The sequence below is a fragment of the Mobula hypostoma genome, chromosome 28 (genome assembly GCF_963921235.1).
Source record: "Mobula hypostoma chromosome 28, sMobHyp1.1, whole genome shotgun sequence".
Classification (NCBI taxonomy): Eukaryota; Metazoa; Chordata; class Chondrichthyes; order Myliobatiformes; family Myliobatidae; genus Mobula; species Mobula hypostoma.
In genome coordinates, this window is record NC_086124.1 from 263,892 (window position 1) to 289,506 (window position 25,615).

Consider the following 25,615-nt stretch of genomic DNA (forward strand, 5'->3'; position numbering starts at 1 on the left):
TTCTGCTGCACTTGGTCAGGATCCCTCCATTCTCTGCATCTTCCCTCAGGATCAATAAAGTATTTCTCTATCTGTGTCTATATTCACGTGCCTGTCTAGGAACCTGTTAAAGCAGTGAGCAGAGAGATGAAGAGGACTGCATTGTTGATAGGGGATTCCATAGTTACAGGAACAGAGACAAGATTTTGTGGGTGCAATAGAGACACCTGGATGGTATATTACCTCCCTGTAATGAGGGATGTCTCAGATTGGGTTCATGGCATTCCCAAGGATTTGTTGACGTACAAAATTGGAGTATCACCTGCTTTCAATTAATTCATAAGAATAAATAACCCCTTTCTTTGTAAGGTTGGACAGTATGGTAGATTTTTAACAGACCAAACCAAAATAAAGACAAGAGTATTCAAGATAAGTCAGGGAAATGATAATAGAGAAGCACAAATCTGGGAAAGGTTACAAGACCATCTTAAAGACTCTGAACATTCCTCGGAGCTCACTGTCATCCATCATGGAAAAAGTGGAAAAAAATATGAAGCACACCCCATTGCCTAGGTCAGGCCTCCCCTCTAAACTTAGTCGCTGGAGAAGAATGCATTGTAAGAGTAGCTACTGTGATGCCAACTGCCACTCTGAGAAGCCAGTGGCAGGAGCTGCAGATGAAGTTCATGGCTCCATAATCTGTTAAGGCCTTGCACAAGAAGGGTATTTATGGAATAGTGGCAAATAAAAAGCCCTGGCTTTAAAAAAAAAAGCATGTCCTTGCCTGGAATGACTTTGCAAAGCATCACTTAGAAGATGCTGTAAAAATGTGGAAGAAAGTCTTGTGGTTGGATGAGACTAAACTGGAACTTTTTGGTTTCAACACTAAGTGGTATGTGTGACATAAATCTAATACTGCCTATCACCCAGGAGCGCCATCCCTACTGTAAAGTATGGTGGAGATAGCATCATGTGGTGGGCATGCTTTTCAGAGGCAGGGACGGGAAATCTGGTCAGGATTGATGGGAAGATGTATGCTGCTAGATTCAGAGAGATCCTGGATAAAAACATGCTAGGCTCTGTCAGAAAGCTTAAACTGGGGAGGAAGTATTGTGTGCAGTTTTGGTCCCCTAATCTGAGGAAAGACATCCTTGCCATAGAGGGAGTACAAAGAAGGTTCACCAGATTGATTCCTGGGATGGCAGGACTTTCATATAAAGAAAGACTGGATGAACTGGGCTTGTACTCATTGGAATTTAGAAGTTTGAGGGGGGATCTGATTGAAACGTATAAGATCCTAAAGGGATTGGACAGGCTAGATGCAGGAAGATTGTTCCCGATGTTGGGGAAGTCCAGAACGAGGGGCCACAGTTTGAGAACAGAGGGGAAGCCTTTTAGGACCGAGATTAGGAAAAACTTCTTCACACAGAGAGTGGTGAATCTGTGGAATTCTCTGCCACAGGAAACAGTTGAGGCCAGTTCATTGGCTATATTTAAGAGGGAGTTAGATATGGCCCTTGTGGCTACGGGGGTCAGGGGGTATGGAGGGAAGGCTGGGGCGGGGTTCTGAGTTGGAGGATCAGCCATGATCATAATAAATGGTGGTGCAGGCTTGAAGGGCCGAATGGCCTACTCCTGCACCTATTTTCTATGTTTCTAAGTTCATCTTTCAGCAAGACAACCACCCAAAGCATATTACCAGAGCAACAATGGAGTGGCTTCAAATGAAGAAAACATGTCCTTGAGTGGGCCAGTCAGAATCCTGATCAAACATCTCTGGCAAGACCTCAAGATTGCTATCCACTTCTGCTCCCCAACTAACTTGGCACAGTTTGAGCAATTTTGTAAGGAGGAATGGGTAAATCCTGCTCCATCACGTTGTGCAAAGCTTGTAGAGACGTATCCAAAAATATCACTGGCTGTAATAGCTGCGGGAGATGGTTCAACTTAGTACTGAGCAAAGGGGAATGAATACTGCCGACACTTCAGTTTTCGAATTCTTAGTTTTTCATGCTTTACAATTTTCCCTGTTTTTTGGGCTCTACTGTGGGGGGATAAAAAAAGAAGCATGCAATTCACAAATAAAAATTCTCAGTTAAATTAATCAAAATCCCTGGTTAGAATACTCATTCCTAGCATGGTGAAGAAGATATATAGCCTTCATTACCAGAGGCATATAGTATAAGAATAAGGATATCATGATGCAGTTGTTGAATCAGGTAGCAAAGTTCTCCTCCCCCATTTACTAAAAGATGTGGGGGATTTGGAGAGGATACAGCAGAAGTTACCAGTATGCTGCATGAAACAGAGGATATGAGTTAAAAGGAGATGCTGGACAAACTTGGATTGTTTTCTGGGAAGTTTCCAGTTTATTGTTTTCTCTTCTTTGTTTGTTCATTCAGGAACAGTAGAGATGGCACACAGGATAAAGGAATGCCCTTCTTGCGGGATGTGGGAAGGCAGGGAGACCCCAGGACAACTACTCCTGGGAGAAGTGTACCCAGTTGCAGCTTATAACAATGCTCATTAATCATTTGGAGTTGGAACTGGATGAACTCTGGATAATTCGGGAGGCTGAAAGTGTGATAAATAGGGCACAGAGTTAGTTACACCCAAGGTGCAGGATACGAGGAAGTTGGGTGACAGGAAGAGGAAAGGGGTGAAACAGCCAGCTCCTGTGGCCATCCCCCTCAACAAGTGTGTCACTTTGGATACTGTCAGGGTGGATGAGCAAGCAGAGGAAAGCAGCGGTCGGGTCTCTAGCACTGAGTCTGGCTCTGACTCAGAAGGGTTGTGCTGTGGAGAGGTCGCAGTCTGTGGCAAGAAACATAAGGTTGTATAGTAGGTGAATTTAACTTTCCACATATTGACTGGGATTCCAAGGCTGCAAAAGGACCAGATGGGATAGAGTTTGTCAAATGTGTTCAGGAAAGTTTCCTCAATCAGTATGTAGAAGTCCCAACAAGAGAGTATGTGACATTTGAACTGCTATTAGGGAATGAGACAGGGCAAGTGACAGAAGTTTGAGGAGGGGAACGTTTGTATCTCATGATCACAATGCCCCTAGTTTCAAAGTAAATATGCAAAAACATAGGTTTGGTCCGCGGGTTGAGATTCTAAATTGGAGAAAGGCCGGTTTTGATGGTGTCTGACAGGATCTGTCTGATAATTATGGATTGGGACAGGCTGTTTTCTGGCAAAGGTCTACTTGGTAAGTGAGATGCCTTCAAAAGTGAAATTTTAAGAGTACAAGCTTTGTATGTGCTTGTCAGAATGAAAAGTAAAGATAGCAGGTGCAGGTGGCTTTCAAGAGACACTGAGACCCTGATTAAGAAAAATAAAGAGGTGCATTGCAGGTATAGGCAGGTAGGAACAAATGAGGTGCTTATGGAGTGTGAAAAATACAGAAGTACACCTAAGAAAGAGGTCGGGAGGGCTAAAAGAGAACACAAGGTTGCTTTAGCAGACAAGTTGAAGGAGAATCCTAAGGCATTCTATAGATATGTTAAGAGCAAAAGGATTGCAAGGGACAAAATTGGTCCTCTGGAAGATCAGAATTATAGGCCACTGAGCCTGACATCGGCAGTGGGAAAGTTATTGGAAGGTATTCTAAGGGAATGAATATGTAAGTATTTGGATAGACATGGATTGATTCAGGATCGTCAGCATGGCTTCTTGCTTGGTAGGTCATGTCTAACAAATCTTACAGATTTTTTCAAGGAAGTTACCAGGGAAATTGATGAAGGCAAGGCAGTGGATGTTGTCTAAATGATCTTTAACAAAGTGTTTGACAAAGTCCCGCATGAGAGGTTGATCAAGAAGGTTCGGTCACGTGGCAACCAATATGAAGTAGTAAATTGGATTAGACATTGGCTTTGTGGGAGAAGCCAGAGAGTGGTAGTAAATGGTTGCCTGTCTGACTGGAGGCCTGTGACTAGCGGAGTACTGCAGGAATCTGTGCTGGGTCTGTTGTTGTTTGTCATCTATATCAATGATTTGGATGATAATGTGGTTAACTGGATCAGTAAATTTGTGGTTGACACCAAGATTGGGTGTCTAGTGGACTATCAAGGCTTGCAGTAGGATCTGGACCAGTTGGAAAAATGGGCTGAAAATGACATAGGGAATTTAATGCAGTTAAGTATGAGGTGTTACACTTGGTTAGGGCCAACTAGGGTAGGTCTTATACAGTGAATGATAGGGCACTGGGGAGTATGGTAGAACAAAAGGATCTGGGAATACAGGTCCATAATTCATTGAAAGTGGTGTCACGGGTAGATAGGGTCATAAAGAAAGCTTTTGGTGCATTGGACTTCATAAATCAAAGTATTTGGTACTGGAAATGGGATGTTATGTTGAAGTTGTATAAGATGTTGATGAGGCCTAACTTGGAGTATTGTATGCAGCTTTGGTCACCTTCCTGTAAATATGGTTTGAAGAGTACAGAGAAAATTTAGAAGGATGATGCCGGGTCTGGAGGACCTGTGTTATATGGGAAGATTAAATAGGTTAGGACTTTATTCCTTGGAACTTAGAAGGTTGAGAAGAGATTTGATAGAGGTATACAAAATTGTGAGGGGTATAGATAGGGTAAATGCAAGGAGGCTTTTTCCTCTGAGGTTGGGTGGGTCTACAACTGGAGGTCGTGGGTTAAGAGTTAAAGGTGAAAAATTTAAGAGGGGACATGAGGGGAAACTACTTCACTTAGAAAGTCATGAGACTGTGCAACGAGCTGCCAACGTGTGTGGTGCATGTGAGCTTGATTTTATCGTTTAAGAGAAGTATGGGTAGGGACATGGATAGTAGGGGATTGGAGAGCTAAGGTCCCAGTGCAAGTTGATGGGAGTAGACAGTTTAAATTGTTTTGGTATGGACTAGATGGGCCGAAGCTGCACTCTTTTATGACTCTATGATTATGACTATGAGTGTCAGGCTCAGGGAAGACCTCATAGAGTTTATCAAATTATGAAACAACATCAACATGGTAGATGGCCCGAATCTTTTTCCCAGGGTAGAAGTGTCAAATACTGGAGGGCATAGCTTTAAGGTGAGAAGGGAAAATTCAAAGGTGATGTATGGAGCAAGATTTTTTTACACTGAGTGTTGGTGCCTGGAACACACTGCTAGGGGTGGTTGTAGAAGCAGATACAACAGTAGCATCCAGGAGGCTTTTGGACTGGCACATGAATATGTGGGGAATGGAGAGATGAGCATCATGTGCAGGAAGAGAGATCACACTTGGCATAGACAGAGAAACAAACGGGCACAATGGAAACTTGATTTAAAGTGACAAAGGTTGTGAAGCGAATATGCCTGGATACTTCTCCAATGGAAAGCAATAAGGAGATTTAAAGTAGTGTCACAGGTAGATAGGGTTGTAAACAGAGTTTTTAAGCACGTTGGCCTTTATAAATCAAAGTATTGCGTACAGGAGTTGGGATGTTATGTTGAAGTTGTATCAGACATTGGAGAGGCCTAGTTTGGAGTATTGTGTACATAAACACAAGAGATTCTGCTGGTGCTGGAAATCCTGAGCAAAACACACACAATGCTTGAGGAACTCAGCAGGTCAGGCAGCATCTATAGAGGGAAATAAACAGTTTGGGGTTAAGGCCCTTCATCAGGACTGGAAAGGAAAGGGGAAGAAGCCAGAATAAGAAGGTGGGGGAGGGGAAGGAGTACAAGATGACGTGATAGGTGAGACTAAATGAGGGGGATGGGTGGATGAAGTAATAAACTGGAAGGTGATTGGTGGAAGAGGTGAAGGGCTGAAAAAGGAGGAATCTGATAGGAGAGGACAGTGGCCCAAGGAAGAAAGAGAAGGAGGAGGGTCACCAGAGGGAGGTCATGGGCATGTGAGGAGAAGGAAGGGGTGAAAGGAGAAGCAGAATGGGGAATGGATAAAGAGAGAAGGGTGAAGGGGGAGAAATTACTGGAAGTATGAGAAATAGATGTACATGCCATTTGATTGGAGGCTACCCAGACTGAATATCAAGGGTTGCACCTCTGGCTTAAGTATGACCTCATCAAAGTAATAGAGGGGGCCAAGGACCAACATGTCAGTGGGGAAATCATCCACTGTCCTATCTTATCAGATTTCTTCCACCTATCATCTCCCAGCTTCTTACTTGATCCACATTCCCTCCTGAATGATTTCACCTCCTACCTGCCAGCTTGTACTCTTTCCCACCATACCCTCCTCCAGTTCTTTTTCTGACTTCATCCCCCTTCCTTTCTAGTCCTGATGGAGGGTCTCTTTCTAGTCCAAAATGCTGACTGTTTATTCCTCTCCATAGATGCTGTGTGACCTATAACATTTTGTATCTGTTGCTCAGGACTTCCAGCATCTGTAGAATCTCCTGTGTTTAAAAATATAGTCATGTTGATCAGACAGCATCTTCCTTTGTCAAAACCATGCTGGCAATCTGATTAGCTTTTGCCTTTCAAAGTCGTCCTTAATTCATGCACTCAGAAATGTTTTCTAATAATTTCCCTACAACTAATGTAAGCCTTACAGATCTGTAATTGTCAGGCTTTTCACTATGGCCCATCTTGAAAAGAAAGATATTATTTGCAGTTCTCCATTCATTGTGGCCAATGAAGATTTAAAATTGTCAGTCAGAGACCTGACAATTTCTTTCCTTGCCCTCCATAGCAACCTGGGGCAAATCTCATCCAGCCCTGAGGATTTAGCCACCTTTTGTGCTCGCTAAGAAATCAGGTACCTCATCGTTCTTTATCAAGACTGCCACTGGAATTTCACCTTCTCCTTTTCTGAATCCACAAGAGCAAAGTCATTTTCCTTTGTGGATGTCAATGAGAGGTGTTCATTTAGGAGCTCATCTATACCATCTGACTCTGTGCACACATTATCCCCAGTGGGGTCTTCTCTTTTTCTGGTTTTTCATCATTCCTTGTATGCCTTCAGATTTATCTTAATCGTGTTCATCATTGCAAGTTAATACATGGGCAAGAGAAACATTTAATATTTCATTCAATCTTGTGTTTTCTTTCTAGAGCCAAATCCCCCCATTGATGAAGTAATCAACTCATCTGGTGTTGTGGAAAGATTTGTAGAATTTTTGAAAAGAAATGACAATTACACACTACAGGTAAAATTTACAATCCCACACTTGATTTCAGAAGATATTTGATACTCAGAGTCAGTGGTAAGAGGGAAAGTGTCTTATTGCACAGTTTAATATACTTCACTGCCCAAAGTTGGGTGATGCAAATTATTAATTGTGCATTTGAATTGTAGAACAGAGACACAAGAGATTCTCAGATGCTGGAAATCTTGAATGACCTGGGGAGCTAATCAGGCCAGGCAGCGTCTATGGGGGAAAACGAACAGTTGACATCTTGGCCTGACACCCTTCATACAATCGTGATGAAAGGCCTTCATTGATGCTGCCTGAACTGCTGAGATCCCCAGCATTTTGAGCAAATTGTAGAATAGCCTTGAGAGTTAAAAGCTGCCACTTAACTCAGTAAGAGCCAAGAATTGTAAAACCTTGTTTAAAACCTTGACTTGAGTTTCTACATAAACATATTTAGTGAATTAATTGAATGATAGAAAGAAGCAGAAGAAGTGTTCTCTAGCTTAAACAAATTGGAGATTGGCATGGCACAAAAACAAGTCTTTTGATGCTTTATACATGCTGGTGCCTTTCAAGTACCTATCCAGATTATTCCTAAATGTGAGATTTCATCTCACCACCACTGATCAGACAATACATCTCAGATTCCAATCACCTTCAGATCCCATTGCCCCTTACCTTAAACATATACCCTTGAATTTCAGACACTCTGTCATAGAGTCACAGAGTTGCAAGCGTGAAAAGAGGTCCTTCAGCCCATACTTGTCCATGCCAACCAAGATGCTTTGTGCATTTATTGTATTCAGGTCTGGATAACTTAGAAACTATATTTTATATATTTTTTAAAAAGGGGTCTTTGATTTTTTTTTGTATTTGTGATTTTGTGAAAATTCAATCCAGTTCCGTGACTGGTAAATTTCTTTTTAAGAAGGGGGCTGCTATATCTCTCTGGATTGGGTTGGAATGGGATGGGATGGGGAGGAGGAATGGAAGAACTGAATGTGCCCAAGCTGACACAGTTTACTACGTAATTAGAAGAACCTCCTTTTGCATTTACTGATGTGGATATTTCAGCATTGTGTGTGCAGTTCTGTCCTCTCTACAGAATTGCTTTTGAAGCTGGAGATAACTCATGCAATGTGCTTTGACTTGCAGATCAATACTAGTGCAGGCTATTTTGCTAGAGCAGCTGCAGCTCAAAATCTGTATAGATAACTCAAGTTTAGCTAATGTAGAAGAAAGTTAAATTCCAAATGTTACCTTACACTTCTCTTTTTTTTTCCAAGTTTGAAGCAGCGTGGGCTTTGACAAATATAGCTTCAGGTACATCTCTCCAGACAAAAGTGGTCATAGAGGCTGGTGCTGTTCCTATTTTTATCGAGCTACTAAACTCTGAGTATGAAGATGTTCAAGAACAGGTAAGATGCCATGTTCCATTTTAATTGAAGTTTTGTACTTCAACACAGAGCACTATTTTTTCTCAATGTCCATGACAGCTCTTTGAAAGTGCTGCACAGGTAGTTGATTCTATTGGCTTTCATTTTCCTTTTGAAGCATATATATCTGGTTTCTTTTTGAAATTTGCTATTGGATCTCTTATGGCCAGTCTGTTTGACTGTTGCTCCTTGCTATGGGTTATTTTGTTATTGCTAGAAAATGTTAAGTCTGCTGGGTCTATGGAGTTGTAGATTCAGAGATGTATAGCACTGACATTTGCCCCCTTGGCCCACTATGACCTATTTCCCTATTTACACTGATCCTGTTTGCCTGAATAAGACCATAAAATGTAGGAGCAAAGTTAGGCCATTTGGCCACCAAGACTGCCCACCATTTCATTATGGTTGATCCATTTCCCTCTCAACCCCATTCTCCACTTTTCTCCCTGTAACCTTTCACACCTTGATTAATCAAGATATCAACCTGTGCCTCAAATATACCCAATGACTTGCCTCCACAGTCACCTGTGGCAACGAATTCCAAAGATTCACCACCCTCTAGCCAAAGAAATTCCTCCTTATCTCCTTCCCTGTATCCTGAGTCTCTGTGCCCTCTGGTCCTAGACTCCCCCATTATAGGAAACATCCTCTCCACATCCACTTTATCTCAGCCCTTCAACATCCAATAGGTTTCAGTATCTAAACTCCAGCAAGTAGCCACCAGGACGTATGATCAGCGTTTCATTCCCTGAATCATTCTCATGAACCTCCCCTGAGCCCTCTCCAATGTCAGTGCATCCTTTCTTAAATAGGGGGCATAAGAATGCACAACTGGACAATGAGATGTGACTAAGCCTTCCAAGGCCACATCCCTTAAATGAATAGATAAAATTAAATTATCCTTCTGGTTCCAGCTCTGAACAAGTTTGTTGTGAATTTCACAGCTATAGCATGTACCTTTCGTACCTTTATTCTCATTCATTCATTCATTCATTCATTCATTCATTCTTTCTCTCTCTCTCTCTCTCTCTCTCTCTCTCTCTCTCCCCCTCCCTCCCTCCCCCCACATTCTTTCTTTTCTCTCTCCTCCTCCCCCCCCTCCCTCCATGAATCTGTTAACTAGGCTGCTCAGATCACCCCCAAGACCTTGGCCTCCATTCTATTCTAGATATTCCCTTAGTTCTATCCATTTGTGCACTGACTTGTGTTTGTACTTTTCCTGAAACATTTCTTCATTTCCCTTTCTGATGCTACCCGGCCTGTTGGGTATTTCCTGAATTTTCTGTTTTTAATTCTGGGTCCTCTCGTCTTTTCACTTAAATGAAGTTCTAACATTCTTGAAATTTTCATTTACGTTCTGATGCCTTGATAATCTTTCCAAATTGTGGAACCCAGAAACTGTGCTGGAATATTGGCCGGTTTTAGGTATTTCTTTCAATTCTTTATATTTACAATAAGACAACTGGCCAATGTTCTGCTTTCTCAAATGTGACTGATTTTTAATAAAACATATGTATATCTAATGGTTTTAAAGTTTGAATTTGTCTTGTAGGCAGTGTGGGCTTTGGGAAACATTGCGGGTGATAGTGCAGTATGCAGGGACTTTGTACTTCACTGCGGCACCCTTTCGCCTTTGTTACAGTAAGTAGTTGTATTCGTCACAGCATTTCACAATTAATTTATTTCCCACTTAGGGAAAAATGAAGTTGGTTCTCTTCAGGTCAATGAGTGTCATAGCAAAATGTGCAGTTGAAATATTGAATTGTAAATTATAATCCAATTGTTTATGGATTAACTGTCATAAAATTGATTTTTTTTGCTTGGACGAGGATTTGAACTGTATTAAAATTTCTGGAAAGGGGTTAAGAACACATTAAAATGTTTGCATGAATGTGGGTGGGACTATTTTATGACGAAACTTTGGTGCATTTGAGATAGAAATTGTTCATCTTAAACATGTGAATACATTCTTGTTTACAACAAGCAACTTTCTCACAGTAATCTGTTGCTATAACAGCTGCAAGCTCCTCTGTTGTGTGTTTTATTTCTCTTTCTAGATTATTGATCAAATCTAACAGACTCACAATGACAAGAAATGCTGTCTGGGCACTGTCTAATTTGTGCAGAGGGAAAAATCCACCACCTGATTTTGAGAAGGTAAATATCCTGTTTTTAAATATATTTATATCACATGACTTTTAACTTGAATAAACTGATAAAGCTATACAGTGTAGAAACCGGTCCTTTGGTTCAACTCATCCATACTAGTCCCATTTCCTTTGTTTGGCCCATAACCCTCTCTAAACCCTTCCTATTGATGTTCCTGTCCAGCATCCTTTAAACATAGTAATTGTATTCATTTCCACAGCTTCCTCTGTTAACTCATTCCATGTACCCACCATCCATCAGGCGAATACCTTGTCCCCGGGTTCTTTTTAAACCTCCTTTCAACCCTACCCTGGGGAAATGACTGTGACCATTCACCTTACCTGTGCCTCTGGCTCAAAGTTAATTCTTCACCCTCCTGTGTGCCTGGGAGAAAGCCTGTCTGGTCTCTCCTTCTAACTCAAGCTGCCCAGTGCCTGTAACATCCTTCTGAATCTTTTCTGCACCCTTTGTAGTTTAATTTCATGCTCTCTACAGTGAGGCAATCAGACTGCACCTAACACTCATGGGATTTAAGGGCAGAATTCGGCCATTTGGCCCATTGAGTCTGCTCTGCCATTTCATCATGGTTCATCCATTTCTCTGTCATCCCCAATTTCCTGCCTTCCCGCTGTACCCCTTCATGCCCTGACCAATCAAGAATCAATCAACCTCTGCCTTAAATATACGTAAAGACTTAGCCTCCACAGCTTGTGGTAATGAATTACACAGATTCACCACTCTCAAGCTAAAGAAATTCTTCCTCATCTCTGTTCTAAAAGGATGCCCCTCAATTCTGAGGCTGTGTCCTCTAGTCTTAGACACTCCCACCGTAGGAATCATCCTCTCCACATCCACTCTATCAAGGCCTTTCACCATACGATAGGTTTCAATGAGTACACCCCTCATTCTTCTGAATTCCAGTGAATACAGGGCCAGAGCCATCAGTCAGTTTTCACATGATAAGCCATTTAATCCTGGAATCATTTTTGTGAACCTCCTTTGAACCCTCTTCAGTTTCAGCACACCCTTTCTAAGGTAAGGAGCCCAAAACTAGAGGCCTCACCAGTGCTTCATAAAGTCTCAACATTACATCCTTGCTTTTATATTCTAGTTCTCTTGAAATGAAATGAATGCTCACATTGCATTTGACTTCCTCACCACAGAATGAGCCTGCAAATTAACCCTTAGGGAACCCTGCTCAAGGACTCCCAAATCTAATTGCATCTCAGATTTTTGTATTTTCTATTTAGAAAATAGTCAACCCTTTTCCTTTCTTCTACCAAAGCACATGATCATACACTTTCTGACACTGTATTCCATCTGCCACTTCTTTGCCCATTCTTCTAATCCAGGAGTCCCCAACCTTTTTTGCACTGCGGACCGGGTTCATATTGACAATATTCTTGCGGACCGGCCGACCGGGGGGCCGGGGGGGTGGTGGGGAATGGTTGCCAACGGACAAGAGTAGCAGTCAAATACATTGTGTTTACCCAAGAAAGACTACAATGACCATGAAGCCTTGCGCGAGCACCAGTGCACATGCGTGTACGTGCCGATTTTTCTTTTCTGCAAATCGTTTTTGGCGATTCTGTACGTGGGGGGGGGGGGGTGTTAATCACGACCGGAATATCGGTGATAAGTGGCTAATACACTCAATTTCGTTTCTAAAAGGGTTTATCTAACGAATTTAATATTAAACACACAGCGCATATTTTCCTCGCATGAATATAGCGATAAGTCAATTATCAGGGAGGACAGAGGAGCTTTAAGTAAGTGTTGAACAAACTTCCAGTAGAAGTGGTAGAGGCAGGTTCGATATTATCATTTAAAGTTAACTGGACAGCTATATGGACAGGAAAGGAATGGAAGGTTATGGGCTGAGTGCAGGTCGGTGGGACCAGGTGAGAGTAGCGTTCGGCACGGACTAGAAGGGCAGAGATGGCCTGTTTCCATGCTGTAATTGTTATCTGGTTATATAAGTCAATAGCATCATAACATTTTAAGTAACGTTTGGATATTAAACACACAGCACATATTTTCCTCGTATGAACATATAAAATCATTGCAACGCACCAATATCGCTGAATCAGTGGGAGCCCTGGGCTGAATACTTGTTCCCTGCAACAAGACGGTCCTATCGAGGGGTGATGGGAGACAGCGATACTCGAATGGGTTCCTTATGTCCAGTCTATTTCGCAATTTAGTTTTCGTTGCATTCATAGCAGAGATACGTTGGAAATGGAAGCAACGTTTTCAGTGCCTCCGTGGCTATCTCAGGATATTTAGCCTTGACTTTGATCCGGAATGCCAGCAGAGATGTTATGTCAAACATACTTTTCAGCCCGCTGTCATTTGCAAGCTCAAGAAGTTGATCTCCTTCCCGCTCTGACATGGATGATGCGTGCGTAATGAACTCGCGTGCGTTCAAGTTCCACAGTGGGTGTGACAGGGAATGAGGAAAGGTGCAGCTGACTCCTATCGTTAAATCATATTGTTTCCTCGCGGCCCGGTAGCGCATGCCTTGCGGCCCGGTACCGGTCCGCGACCCGGTGGTTGGGGACCGCTGTTCTAATCTGTCTAAGTCCTTCTGTAGCCTCTCTAATTCTTCAAAACTACCTGCCCCTCCACCTATCTTTCAGATTGTCTGCAAACCTTGCAACAAAGCAATTCATTCCATCATCCAAATCATTGACATATAATGTGAAAAGAATCAGCCCCAACAGTAACCCCTGTGGAACACCACTAGTCACCGGCAGCCAACCAGTCTTTGCCTCCTGCTAATCAGCCATTGCTTTATTAATGCTAGAATCTTTCCTCTAATATGATGGGCTCATAGCTTGTTAAGCAGCTTCATGTGTGGCACCTTGTCAAAGACATTCTGAAAATCCAAGTATACAACATCAACAATTCTCCTTTGGCTATCCTGCTTGTTATTTCTTCAAAGAATTCCAAGAATTCTTTGTCAGGCAAGATTTCCCTTGAGGAAACCATCCTGACTATGACTTATTTTATCATGTGTCTCCAAGTACCCAGAAACCACATCCTTAACAATTGACTCCAACATCTTCCCAACCACTGAGGTCAGACTAATTATCTTTTAATTTCCTTTCTTCTGTCTCTCTCCCTTCTTGAAGGGCAAAGTGACATTTGCAATTTTCCAATCTTCCAGAACCACTCCAGAGTCTAGTGATTCTTGAAAGATAACTACTAATAATTCCACACTCTCTTCAGCCACCTTTTTCAGAACTCTGGGGTGTACACCATTTGGTCCAGGTGACTTACGTACCTTCAGATATTACAGTTAGCCAAGATCAGTCTCTCTAGGAATGGTAACTTCACACACTTCATGCCCACTGACAGCTGCAACTTTCCACCATACTGCTAGTGTCTTCCACAGTGAAGACTCATGCAAAATACTTCAGTCCATCTGCCATTTCCTTGTCCCCCGATACTATCTCTTCAGCATTGTTTTCCAGTGGTCCAATATCCACTTTTGCCTCTCTTTTACACTTTACATACCTGAAGAAATTTTTGGTATCCTCTTTAATATTATTGGCTAGCTTACTTTCATATTCCATCTTTACCTAGAAACATAGAAATCTACAGCACATTACAGGCCCTTTGACCCATAATGTGTCAACCATGTAATCTACTCTAGAAACTGCTTCGAATTTCCCTACCGCATAGCCCTCTATTTTTCTAAGCTCTATGTACCTATCTAAGACCATAAGACAAAGGAGCAGAAGTCGGCCATTCGGTCCATCGAGTCTGCTCCGCCATTTTATCATGAGCTGATCCATTCTCCCATTTAGTCCCACTCCCCCGCTTTCTCACCATAACCTTTGATGCCCTGGCTGCTCAGATACCTATCAATCTCTGCCTTAAATACACCCAATGACTTGGCCTCCACTGCTGCCTGTGGCAACAAATTCTGTAGATTCATCACCCTCTGACTAAAAAAATTTCTTCGCATTTCTGTTCTGAATGGGCGCCCTTCAATCCTTAAGTCATGCCCGCTCGTACTAGACTCCCCCATCATGGGAAACAACTTTGCCACATCCACTCTGTCCATGCCTTTCAACATTCGAAATGTTTCTATGAGGTCTCCTAACTTCTAAGAGTCTTTTAAAAGACCCTATTGTACTCGCCTCTACCACCTTCGCTGGCGGTGCATTTCACACATCCACCACTCTGTGTAGGAAAACTTATCTCTGATTTCCCCCTTGTACCTACTTCCAAGCACCTTAAAACTATGCCCCCTTGTGTTAGGCATTTCAGCCCTGAGAAAATGCCTCTGGTTATCCACACTATCAATGCCTCTCATCATCTTATACACCTCTATCAGGTCACCTCTCATCCTCCGTCGCTCCAGAGAGAAAAGGTTGAGTTCACTCAACCTATTCTCATAAGGCATGCTCCCCAATCCAGGCAACATCCTTGTTAATCTCCTCTGCACTCTCTCTATAGTATCCTTTAGGTCAATCGGTACATTTAATGTCAGAGAAGTGTATACAATATACATCCTGAGATGCTTTTTCTTCGCAACCATCCATGAAAACAGAGGAGTGCCCCAAAGAATGAATAGCAGTTAAATGTTAGAACCCCTAAGTTCCCCCCCCACCCCCGGCTCCTCTCCTTCCTGTGTGTAAACAGCAGTGAGCAACAATCCCCCCTCCCCACCAGCAAAAAATAAGGCGCACCCAGTACCAGCACTCAAGTGTGAGCAAAGCAATAGCAAAGACACAGGCTTGCAGTTACCCCAGAGACTGCACTGTTCACCTGATAATTTGACATGCTGCAGGCTCGCTCTCTCCTAATAAGGGAGAAAGAGGTGACTCATGTAAATCAGTATGTTAGATAATAATGAAACAGAAATATTAAATGAGCAGCAAGTGAAATTTTAATCAAGTAATATACTAATATAACCATATAACAATTACAGCATGGAAACAGGCCATCTTGGCCCTTCTAGTCCATGCCGAACTCTTACTCTCACCTAGTCCCACCGACCTGCACTCAGCCCATAACCCTCCATTCCTTTCCTGTCCATATATCCATCCAATTTAACTTTAAACGACAACATCAAACCTGCCTTAACCACTTCTGCTGGAAGCTCGTCCCACACAGCTACCACTCTCTGAGTAAAGAAGTTCCCCCTCATGTTACCCTTAAACTTTTGCCCTTTAACTCTCAACTCATGTCCTCTTGTTTGAATCTCCCCATTCTCAATGGAAAAAGCCTATCCACGTCAACTCTATCAATCCCCCTCATAATTTTAAATACCTCTGTCCAGTCTCCCCTCAATCTTTTAAGCTTCAAAGAATAAAGACCTAACTTGTTCAACCTTTCTCTATAACTTAGGAGATGAAACCCAGACAACATTTTAGTAAATCTCCTCTGTACTCTCTCAATTTTATTGACAACTTTCCTATAATCCGGTGACCAGAACTGTAAACAATACTCCAAATTTGGCCTTACCAATGCCTTATACAATTTCAACATTACATCCCAACTCCTATACTCAATGCTCTGATTAATAAAGGCCAGCATACCAAAAGCTTTCTTCACCACCCTATCCACATGAGATTCCACCTTCAAGGAACTATGCACCATTATTCCTAGATCCCTCTGTTCTACAGCATTCTTCAATTCCCTACCATTTACCATGTATGTCCTATTTTGATTAGTCCTACCAAAATGTAGCACCTGGCATTTTTCAGCATTAAATTCCATCTGCCATCTTTCAGCCCACTCTTCTAACTGGCCTAAATCTTTCTGCAAGCTTTGAAAACCTACTTCATTATCCACAATGCCACCTATCTTAGTATCATCTGCATACTTACTAATCCAATTTACCACCCCATATCCAGATCATTAATATATATGACAAACAACATTGGACCCAGTACGGATCCCTGAGGCACACTGCTACACATCATCCTCCAATCTGACACACAGTTATCCACCACTACTCTCTGGCATCTCCCATCTAGCCACTGCTGAATCCATTTTACTACTTCCATATTAATGCCTAACGATTGAACCTTCCTAACTAACCTTCCGTGTGGAACCTTGTCAAAGACCTTGACGTCAAACTCACAGGCCGATAATTGCTAGGTTTACTCTTAGAACCCTGTACAGGCACAGATAAAATAAAATGTACAGGAATTAACTTATACAGAAGAGCACTTCCGCTTCTAAAGTGAGACGTTCAACATACAGGCAAAGTTACATGTCTGCAAGTGTGGGGTTGTCAGAAGCAGAAGTCAGAGAAAGGAGGTCTTCTAGACGCCACATTTCATGCGACCGCCAGGCGGCCGGGGATTCGGCGCTGGGCTCTATCCTCTTCACTTGCAGTTACTGAGGGAATCCTTGTTAGTTTCTTTTCCTCCGCTTAGTAATATGCTTAAATTCAGTGGGTCACCACGTCTGATCTAAGATCGTAGGCAGAAGAGAACGGAGTGCCGGCCGGAGAGCAGTGCATGACTGCTGGCAGGCGGGCGAGAAGGTGGACCGACCCAGCGCGCGCCAGCTCCCCTGCTGTTGGCAGGTGAGGCGGGCGGGTGCTAGGCGGCCGCGTCTCACGCAAATGATATTAATAAATGCAGGAAAACAAGCAGGAATCGCCTGTCTGTGTTTACAAGAGCACGCAACACTTGAACAGATCTAGCGCAACCAGAACAATGCGCAGCATATTGGTATGGTGGCCCGGAAAACTTGAAATTACAGTTGTGCGGAAAATTTGAAATCAGTGCGGGATTAGCGAAGGAACGGGATTACAGGTAGTCGGATTAGTGAAGGTCGACCTGTACTACTCGTTCACTCAGTATTTGACATACCACAGGCTCTCTCTCTCCCTGATAAGGGAAAAAGAAGTATCCCCATTTCACAGTGAGAGGGAAGACATAACAAAACAACTCGCTGATTTATAGTGTTAAAAGTCTGTTGCGTTGCTTTTTCTGAGCTCTGTACCTCTGGGCACACAACCAACAGCAGGCCCACTGCTTCCGATCTACATTGTTCTCTCGCAACGCATCAGTCGGCGACGGCAGCACCAGCCCTGAATTCGCCTGCCTCCAGGGTCATGAAAATCCAGCACTCTGAAGACGCGTTAGCCTTCTAGGCTGTGTCCTTGGCATATCGAAAAGCGGCCAATCGTGAGGCCCTGAGAGCAGGTTGCATTCCCGCAAAGAACTGAAGTCAGACTGTAACTCCAGGTCAGGGTCTTCAAAAGAACCTTGGAAAGGGAAAAAGAGATATCAAAGACAGAAATAAAGCTGTTTCCAAAGATGCAAGCAAAGGAGTCACTGTTTAGCGCTATCACTCAACTCCACCTTCAGTATCCACATCCTTCCTGTAATGAAGTGACCAGAACTAAACACAGTACTCCAAGTGGGGTCTAACTAAGGTCTTGTATAGCTGTAACATTACCTCATAGATCTTGAACTTAATCCCAAGGTTGACAAAGGCCAACACACCATATGCCTTCTTAACAACACTATCAACCATCGCACCAGCTTTGAGTGCCCTGTGGACATGGACCTCAAGATCTCGCTGATCCTCCACACTGCCAAGAGTCTTACCATTAATATTATATTCTGTCTTCAAATTTGACCTACTAAAATGAACCATTTCACGCTTATCTGGGTTGAAGTCCATTTGCCACTTCTCAGCCCAGTTCTGCATTGTATCAGTGTCACACTGTAACCTCTTACAACCCTCCAGCCTATTTATAATGCCCCCAACTTTTGTGTCATCAGCAAACTTAGTAACCCACCCGTCTATTTCCTCATCCAGGTCATTTATAAAAATCACAAAAGAGGAGGGGTTCGAGAACAGATACCTTTGGTACACCACTGGTCATAGTCATACTTTATTACTGACCTCCATGCAGAATACGAACCTTCTTGATGACTTTTTGGTTGTCTTCTGATGGTATTTAAAAGCTTCCCAATCCTCTAATTTCCCACTAAATTTTGCTCTATTATGTGCCCCCTCGCCTTCTAGCCATTGCTGCTCTGCCGTCATCCCTGCCAGTGTTCTTTTCCAGTCAATTCTGGTCAACTCCTCTCTCATGCCTCTGTAATACTGATGCACTATAACATCTACAGCTGTAACGTGACATCCCATCTCTGAATCAAAATCAGGTTTATTATCACCGAAATACATCCTGAAACTTGTGTTTTGCAGCAGCAGTACAGAGCAATATTAAAAAATTACTATAAATTATAATAATATATATAAAGTAAATAGTGCAACAAGAGAGCAAAAATGGTGAAGTAGTGTTCATGGGTTCATGGACCATTCAGAAATCTGATGGAGGGGAAGAAGCCTTTCCTAAAACATTAAGCATGCATCTTCAGGCTCTGTCCTTCTCATTGATGATGTCCTGGATGGTGAGGGTCCTTAATGATAGATGCCGCCATCTTGAGGCATTGCCTTTTGAAGATGGCCTTGATGGTGGGAGGCTCGTTCCCACGGTGGAGCTGGCTGAGTTTACAACCCTCCGCAGCTTTTTCCAATCCTGTACGGTGGCCCCTCCATTCCAGACAGTGATGTAACCAGTTAGAATACTCTCCATGGTACATCTTTAGAAATTTGCTGGATTTCCTAATTGAAATGTAGCTGCTGGCATGCTTTCTTCGTAATTGAATCAATATGTTGGGTCCAGGATGTTGACACCGAGATACTTGAAGCAGCCTTCCCACTGCTGCCTCTTGATGAGTGTGCTATCTGCCAACCTCCCCCTTCTGAGGTCCACAATCAGTTCCTTGTTCTTACTGACTTTGAGTGCACGGTTATTGTTGTGACACCACTCAACCAGCAGATCAATCTCACTCCTGTATGCCTCCTCAATACCATTTGAGATTCTGCTAACAACAGTTGTGTCATTGGCGAATTTATGGTTGGTGTTTGAGCTGTGATTAGCCATAGTCATGGGTGTAGATAGAGTTGAGCAGTGTGCTAAGCATGCATCCTTGAGGTGCACCGGTGTTGATTATCAGCAAGGAGGAGTTAGTCCAATCAGCACAGACTGTGGTCTCCCGAAGAGGAAGTCAAGGATCCAGGTATAGAGACAACACACACAAAATGCTGGTGAACACAGCAGGCCAGGCAGCATCTATAGGAAGAGGTACAGTCGACGTTTCGGGCCGAAACACTTTGTCAGGACTAACTGAAAGAAGAGATAGCAAGAGATTTGAAAGTGGGAGGCGGAGGGGGAGATCCGAAATGATAGGAGAAGACGAGAGGGGGAGGGATGGAACCAAGAGCTGGAAAGTTGATTGGCAAAAGGGATACAAGGCTGGAGAAGGGAGAGGATCGTGGGATGGGAGGCTTAGGGAGAAAGAAAGGGGGAGGGGAGCATCAGAGGAAGATATAGTGCGAGAGGCAGAGGGAGAAAAAGAGAGAGGAAGAAAAGGGGAAAAAAATAATAAGGGATGGGGTAAGAAGGGGTGGAGGGACATAACGGAAGTTAGAGAACTCAATGTTCATGCCATCATGTTGGAGGAACAACACCTTATCTTCTGTCTGGGTAGCCTCCAATTCCTCCGTCGCTGCTGCATCTGCTCTCAGGACATCTGTTTTTCTTTCCAGAACAAAGGAGATTTCCTCCTTTTTCAAATAAAGTGGCTTCCCTTCGTCCCATCAATGCTACCCTCACCAGCATCTCTTCTACTTCATGCCTGTCTGCTCTCACCCCTTCCTCCTGTCACCCTACCAGGGATAGGGTTATTGTTCTCACCTACCACCCCACCAGCGTCCGTGTCCAGCACCTAATTCTCTGCAACTTCTGCCATCTCCAACGGGATCCCACCAGTAAGCACGTCTATCCTCCCCCCCCTTCCTGTTTTCTGCAGGGATTGCTCCCTACGTGACTGCCTTGCCCATTCGTCCCTCCCCACTGATCTCTCTTCTGACACTTATCCTTGCAAGTGGAACAAGTGCTACACTTCCTCCCTTACTACCATTCAATGTTGTATTGGCGGGACATTGGAGTCAAAGAATACTACAACCCGTCTGGTCTGTGCCAAACTGTTATTCTGCCTCGTTCCACTAACCTGCACCTGGACCGTATGCCTCCCATTCATGTACTTATCTAAACTTCTCTTAAAAATTGCAATCGAACCCACATCCATCACTTCCACTGGCAGCTCGTTTCACACTTAGCTCCACTCTTTGAGTGAAGAAGTTCTTCCCTCAGGTTCCCCTTAAATATTTCACCTTTTATCCTTAACCTTTGACTTTCAATTCTAATCTCACGCAACCTCAGTGGGAAAAGCCTGCTTATGTTTACCCTGTCTACACCCCTCATAATTGTGTATATCTCTATCAAATCTCCCCTCATTCTCATATGCTCCTAACCTGTTCAATCTTTCCCTATAGTTCAGGTCCTCAAGTCTTGACAACATCCTTGTACATTTTCTCTGTAATTGTCTAAATGAATGGATAATTTCAATGTTATTTAATCTTCATCTTCAATTTAGAAAGCAGTTAAAATGAATAAACCTCTATTTTACCTACAGGTTTCGCCATGTTTAGCTGTACTAGCCAGATTACTGTTCAGCAGTGACCCTGACTTGCTTGCTGATGCTTGTTGGGCATTATCGTACTTGTCAGATGGACCCAATGAGAAAATTCAGGCTGTTATTGACTCTGGGATTTGCAGACGATTGGTGGAACTCTTAATGTAAGTTTTCTTTGTCCCATGATATAGTAATATTCTTTACGGTCTCAGATTTTTATTTTTGGATCACTCCTTAGACAAAGGTTAGAAACATCAGTGATCCATGAATAGAACTAGAAGTTTACAAGGATAAATAAGTATTTGAGTATTCACTATTTTATTTTCCCTATTCACTTAATATACAAAGTCATAACATTTGACATATATTTCCTTGTTTCTTGTTCCATTATTATAATGTACTTGTGCACGTCCCCTGTTGCACCTGTTAGTTTGCTTTATGTCTATCAGGTTTGGAGATGTGAGGGCTATAAATGTCTTATGATAAAATCTCTACCCTTTTGCCAACTAAAACCTGGAAATTGTGTGCTTGGAATGGGCTGCCAAACTGCCTCCTAAATAGGGCTGCACCTTAAATAACAAAGCTCAGAATATTCAGTATCTGTGAAGAAAGAAACAGTTTATGTTTTAAATCCAAGACAAAAGATTGTTGATGGTTGACTGTTTACTCTCTGCTGCTGTCTATTTCTGCTTTTGTGTTTGTTTCAGTTTAACAGCATCTGCTGTGTTTGGCTTTTAGTTTGTATCTGACTTCTCCCAAAGCAACAAATAAAGACTTGTTGATCAGTGTGTGCCAGTCTTGATTTCTGCGCCTTGTATGAAATAGCCTGGTCACATGTTGGATGCATAATTTCTGAGAAATAATTATGTGTATTTCTTATAGGCATAATGATAACAAAGTTGCCTCACCAGCATTAAGAGCTGTAGGTAACATAGTAACAGGTGATGATATCCAGACACAGGTAAGTGCACTACAGGCCTCTCATCTATATTTATTAAGGAAGATGTTGCAATTTCAGGTTTCAAGAAGGGGTCAGACATATTCTAAAAAGAACTGTAGATGCTGTAGAGGTGGATAAACTCTCAGGGCTTATTGACATATATTACTGGCTGCTATAGGAGACAATGGAGAAGATTCTGGTAGCCCTGATAGAGACTTTTATATCTTCATTGGCCACAACTAAGGTGACGGATTACTGGTACCTTTGTTCTAGAAGGCTGTAGAATAAACCAATGACTGTAATGTCGGTGGATGGGAAATTATTGAAAAAAGCACTGAGGGACGGCATTAACTACACTTGGAAAGGTGGGGGGTTGACTGGGGATAGTCAACATTGCTTTCTTGGTGCGGGATCCTCTCTGACCAATTTGACATAGTTTTTTTCTGAAGAAGGTAACAAAATATATGGATGGGGGCAGTGTAGTTGATGATGTCCTTGTGGCCATGGACCCTTGCTGTGTGTCACATATATGAACAATTTGAACATGACAAATTATTAGTAAATTTGCAGATTGACATAAAAATAGATGATCGTGTTGATAGTAAGGAGAATAGTTTTAAGTTAGAGAAGGATAAAAAGTTACAGAAATGCTTAAAGATAAATAAAATCCAGGGTTTGACCAGGTGTAACCTACGGCATAGAAGCAGAGGAGTAAGAGGAGAGGAAGTTGCATCAACATGTTGGCAATTGTCCAAGATGAAATTACTGAGCGATTATGCAGTGAGGGTTTATGGGTTAAGTTAAAAATAAGAGGACGAAAACTATGCTGGGATTGTACTGTAGGCCCCAAATATTTAATGGGAATTACAGTAACAAATTGCCGCTGGAATTGTGGTGGCACTTTAAGGGCTTCTCCCAGCGCATATTCACACTGTAAAACAATGCATTCCACAATGTTCTGCCAAACCAATTAAATCAGTGGAATCATAGAGTCAAAGCAAAGTACACTACAGAAACAGACCCTTCAGCCCACCTAGTCCATACCGAACTATTTCAACTTCCTACTCGCATCGACCTGCACCCAGACTGTAGCCCTCCATACCCCTGCCATCAGTTTACCTTAAACATTGAAGTTTAGCTCACATGCACCACTTGTGCTGGCGGCTTGTTCCACACTCTCACAGCCCTCTAAGTGAAGAAGTTTCCCCTCACTGAATATAAAGGTGGCATCAACATGTGTTCTCACAACATTTCAGTAACTAAACAAGCACTTGAGTTGTCAAGGCATTGCAGGCTGGTAAACATAACTATGTACTTGATCTTAGGATTGTGCATGATGGACCAAAGGGCCTTGATTCTCTGTAATGTGATTCTATGATCCTGAACAGTGTTGATGTAAATTCTTGGAGTTTATTTATTGAATGTTTTGTTTTGAGCAGGTCATATTAAATTGTTCAGCTTTGCCATGTCTGCTACATTTATTAAGTAGTCCAAAAGAATCCATAAGAAAGGAGGCCTGTTGGACCATTTCAAACATTACAGCTGGAAATCGAGCCCAGATTCAGGTAGCCAAATATATATTTGACTTGAAATAAATGATTTTCTACATATGGAATTGATCTGTTTAAATCATTTAGATTTACATAAATTTGCAAGGTACTAGTGAATTTTCAGGAATATTTAAATTATAACCTGTAATCATAAGTTCACTTTTGATTGATTTATAATTGTTATAAGACTAAAGATGTAATAAAAGTCGTTATGGTTTGCTACAAAATCCTGTCAACTTTAATCAAGAAAAGCATCTTTATTTAACAAAAGTCTGCTCTCAATGGCTTATGACAACTTTTAGACTGGTTTCTTGAATATTGGAATAACCATTGTGTCAATTCAGTCATAGTCATAGAGGACTACAGCTCAGAAACAGGCCCTTCAGCCCAACAAGTCCCTGCTAAACTCTTATTCCACCTAGTCACATTGACCCACACCTGGACCATAGCCCTACATACCCCTCGCATCTAAGTACTTATCCAAACTTCTTTTAAGTGTTGAAATCGAACCCAAGTGCACCACTTCTATGGCAGTTCGTCCACACTCCCACCATCCTCTGAGTGAAGAAGTTCAATAGTTCCATTTAATATCAAAGAATGAATGCAATATACAAGCTGAAATTCTTACTCTCTGTAGACATCCTCGAAGCAGAAGGAAAAAAACCCAAAGAATGATGACAGAAAAAAGACCTAAGATGCCCCCTGCCCCCGCTCCCACACACAAGCAGCATCAACCCTCCCCCCCACATATTCTAAAATAAAGATATGATGAGATATAGGAGCAGAATTATGCCATTCAGCCCATCAAGTCTGCTCCACCATTTCATCATGGCTGATCTACTTCCCTCTCAGCTCCAATCTCCTGCCTTCTCCCCGTAACCTTTCATGCCCTGACTGATCAGAATCTATCAAAGTCCGCTTTAACTGCACTCAATAACCTGGCCTAAATCAAGTTTATTTTTAAGCGCACAAGTACGATGGGATACAGGAACAATGAAAGCTTGTAGCAACATCACAGGCACGTAAACACAGACAACATGCAGGATATAAATTGTGGACAGTGGCGGGGCATGGTAGCATAGTGACCAGCACAACACTCTACAGCACAGGTGACCCAGGTTCAATTCCCACCACTGCCTGCATGCTGTCTCTGTGACTGCACAGCCACCCCCAGCCCCTGATCACCCTTTAGAGATGCATCGGCTGGCAGGCCAATTGGTCACTGCAAGTTGTCCCATGCTTAGGCCAGGGCCAAAGCATCAGCATTCTCACCACCCACCATGCCAGCAACAACGAAGCTCCCAAAGAGAGACCATGGTCTACAGTTCATCAAAAACTAACATTTCAACATCCCACAGGCTGTCTCTCTCACTAACAAGGGAGAGACAGATATCATTCCTTCCACAGTAACAGGGGAGACAACAGTTGCTATTTCAATGTTACAGTCAGTCTGAAGAGTTGCTTTTTATTTTGAGTTCTCCAACTTGAGAATTGGCAAATCGATTACCTAGTGCAGAGCCACCCGACAGCCGCTCATGCTGTCGTTGATGTTGTGGCTCCTGCTATGCTTCAGCATGCGTTACCGGCAAGAATTTGTGTCCACAGGGCTGTACAGGCCCCCGAAGTCACCTGAAAACGCGGCTGATCGGCAAGCTGCAAGAGCAGGAATGTGCCATCATAAAGAACCGCAAATGAGTGTTGCTGTAGACAGAAGATCCCAATAGGACCCTGAAAAGGAAAATAGAGACAATTGAATAGGAAGAATTTAACTGTTTGCTGATGAGTTGTGAGAAGTTGCCCTCTGATGCCAGTTCCCCTCAAACATTTCACCTTTTATCCTTAACCTGTGACCTCCAGTTCTAGCTTCACCCAACCTACTTACATTAAGCCTATCTATACCACTCATAATGTTGTATACCTCTATCGAATCTTCCCT

General features: G+C 42.6%; 1 protein-coding gene across 1 annotated transcript in view; it reads left to right on the forward strand.

Annotated features, from left to right (window-relative positions):
* The window catches only part of LOC134338907 (importin subunit alpha-7), an 85,045-nt gene that overhangs the window by 35,335 nt on the left and 24,095 nt on the right, over positions 1 to 25,615 (forward strand). The window contains exons 5-11 of the mRNA XM_063035088.1: positions 6,997 to 7,091; positions 8,366 to 8,497; positions 10,068 to 10,156; positions 10,573 to 10,672; positions 21,190 to 21,353; positions 22,072 to 22,150; positions 23,569 to 23,694. Coding sequence (XP_062891158.1) covers positions 6,997 to 7,091; positions 8,366 to 8,497; positions 10,068 to 10,156; positions 10,573 to 10,672; positions 21,190 to 21,353; positions 22,072 to 22,150; positions 23,569 to 23,694 — 785 coding nt within the window. The remainder of the gene's footprint in view (positions 1 to 6,996; positions 7,092 to 8,365; positions 8,498 to 10,067; positions 10,157 to 10,572; positions 10,673 to 21,189; positions 21,354 to 22,071; positions 22,151 to 23,568; positions 23,695 to 25,615) is intronic.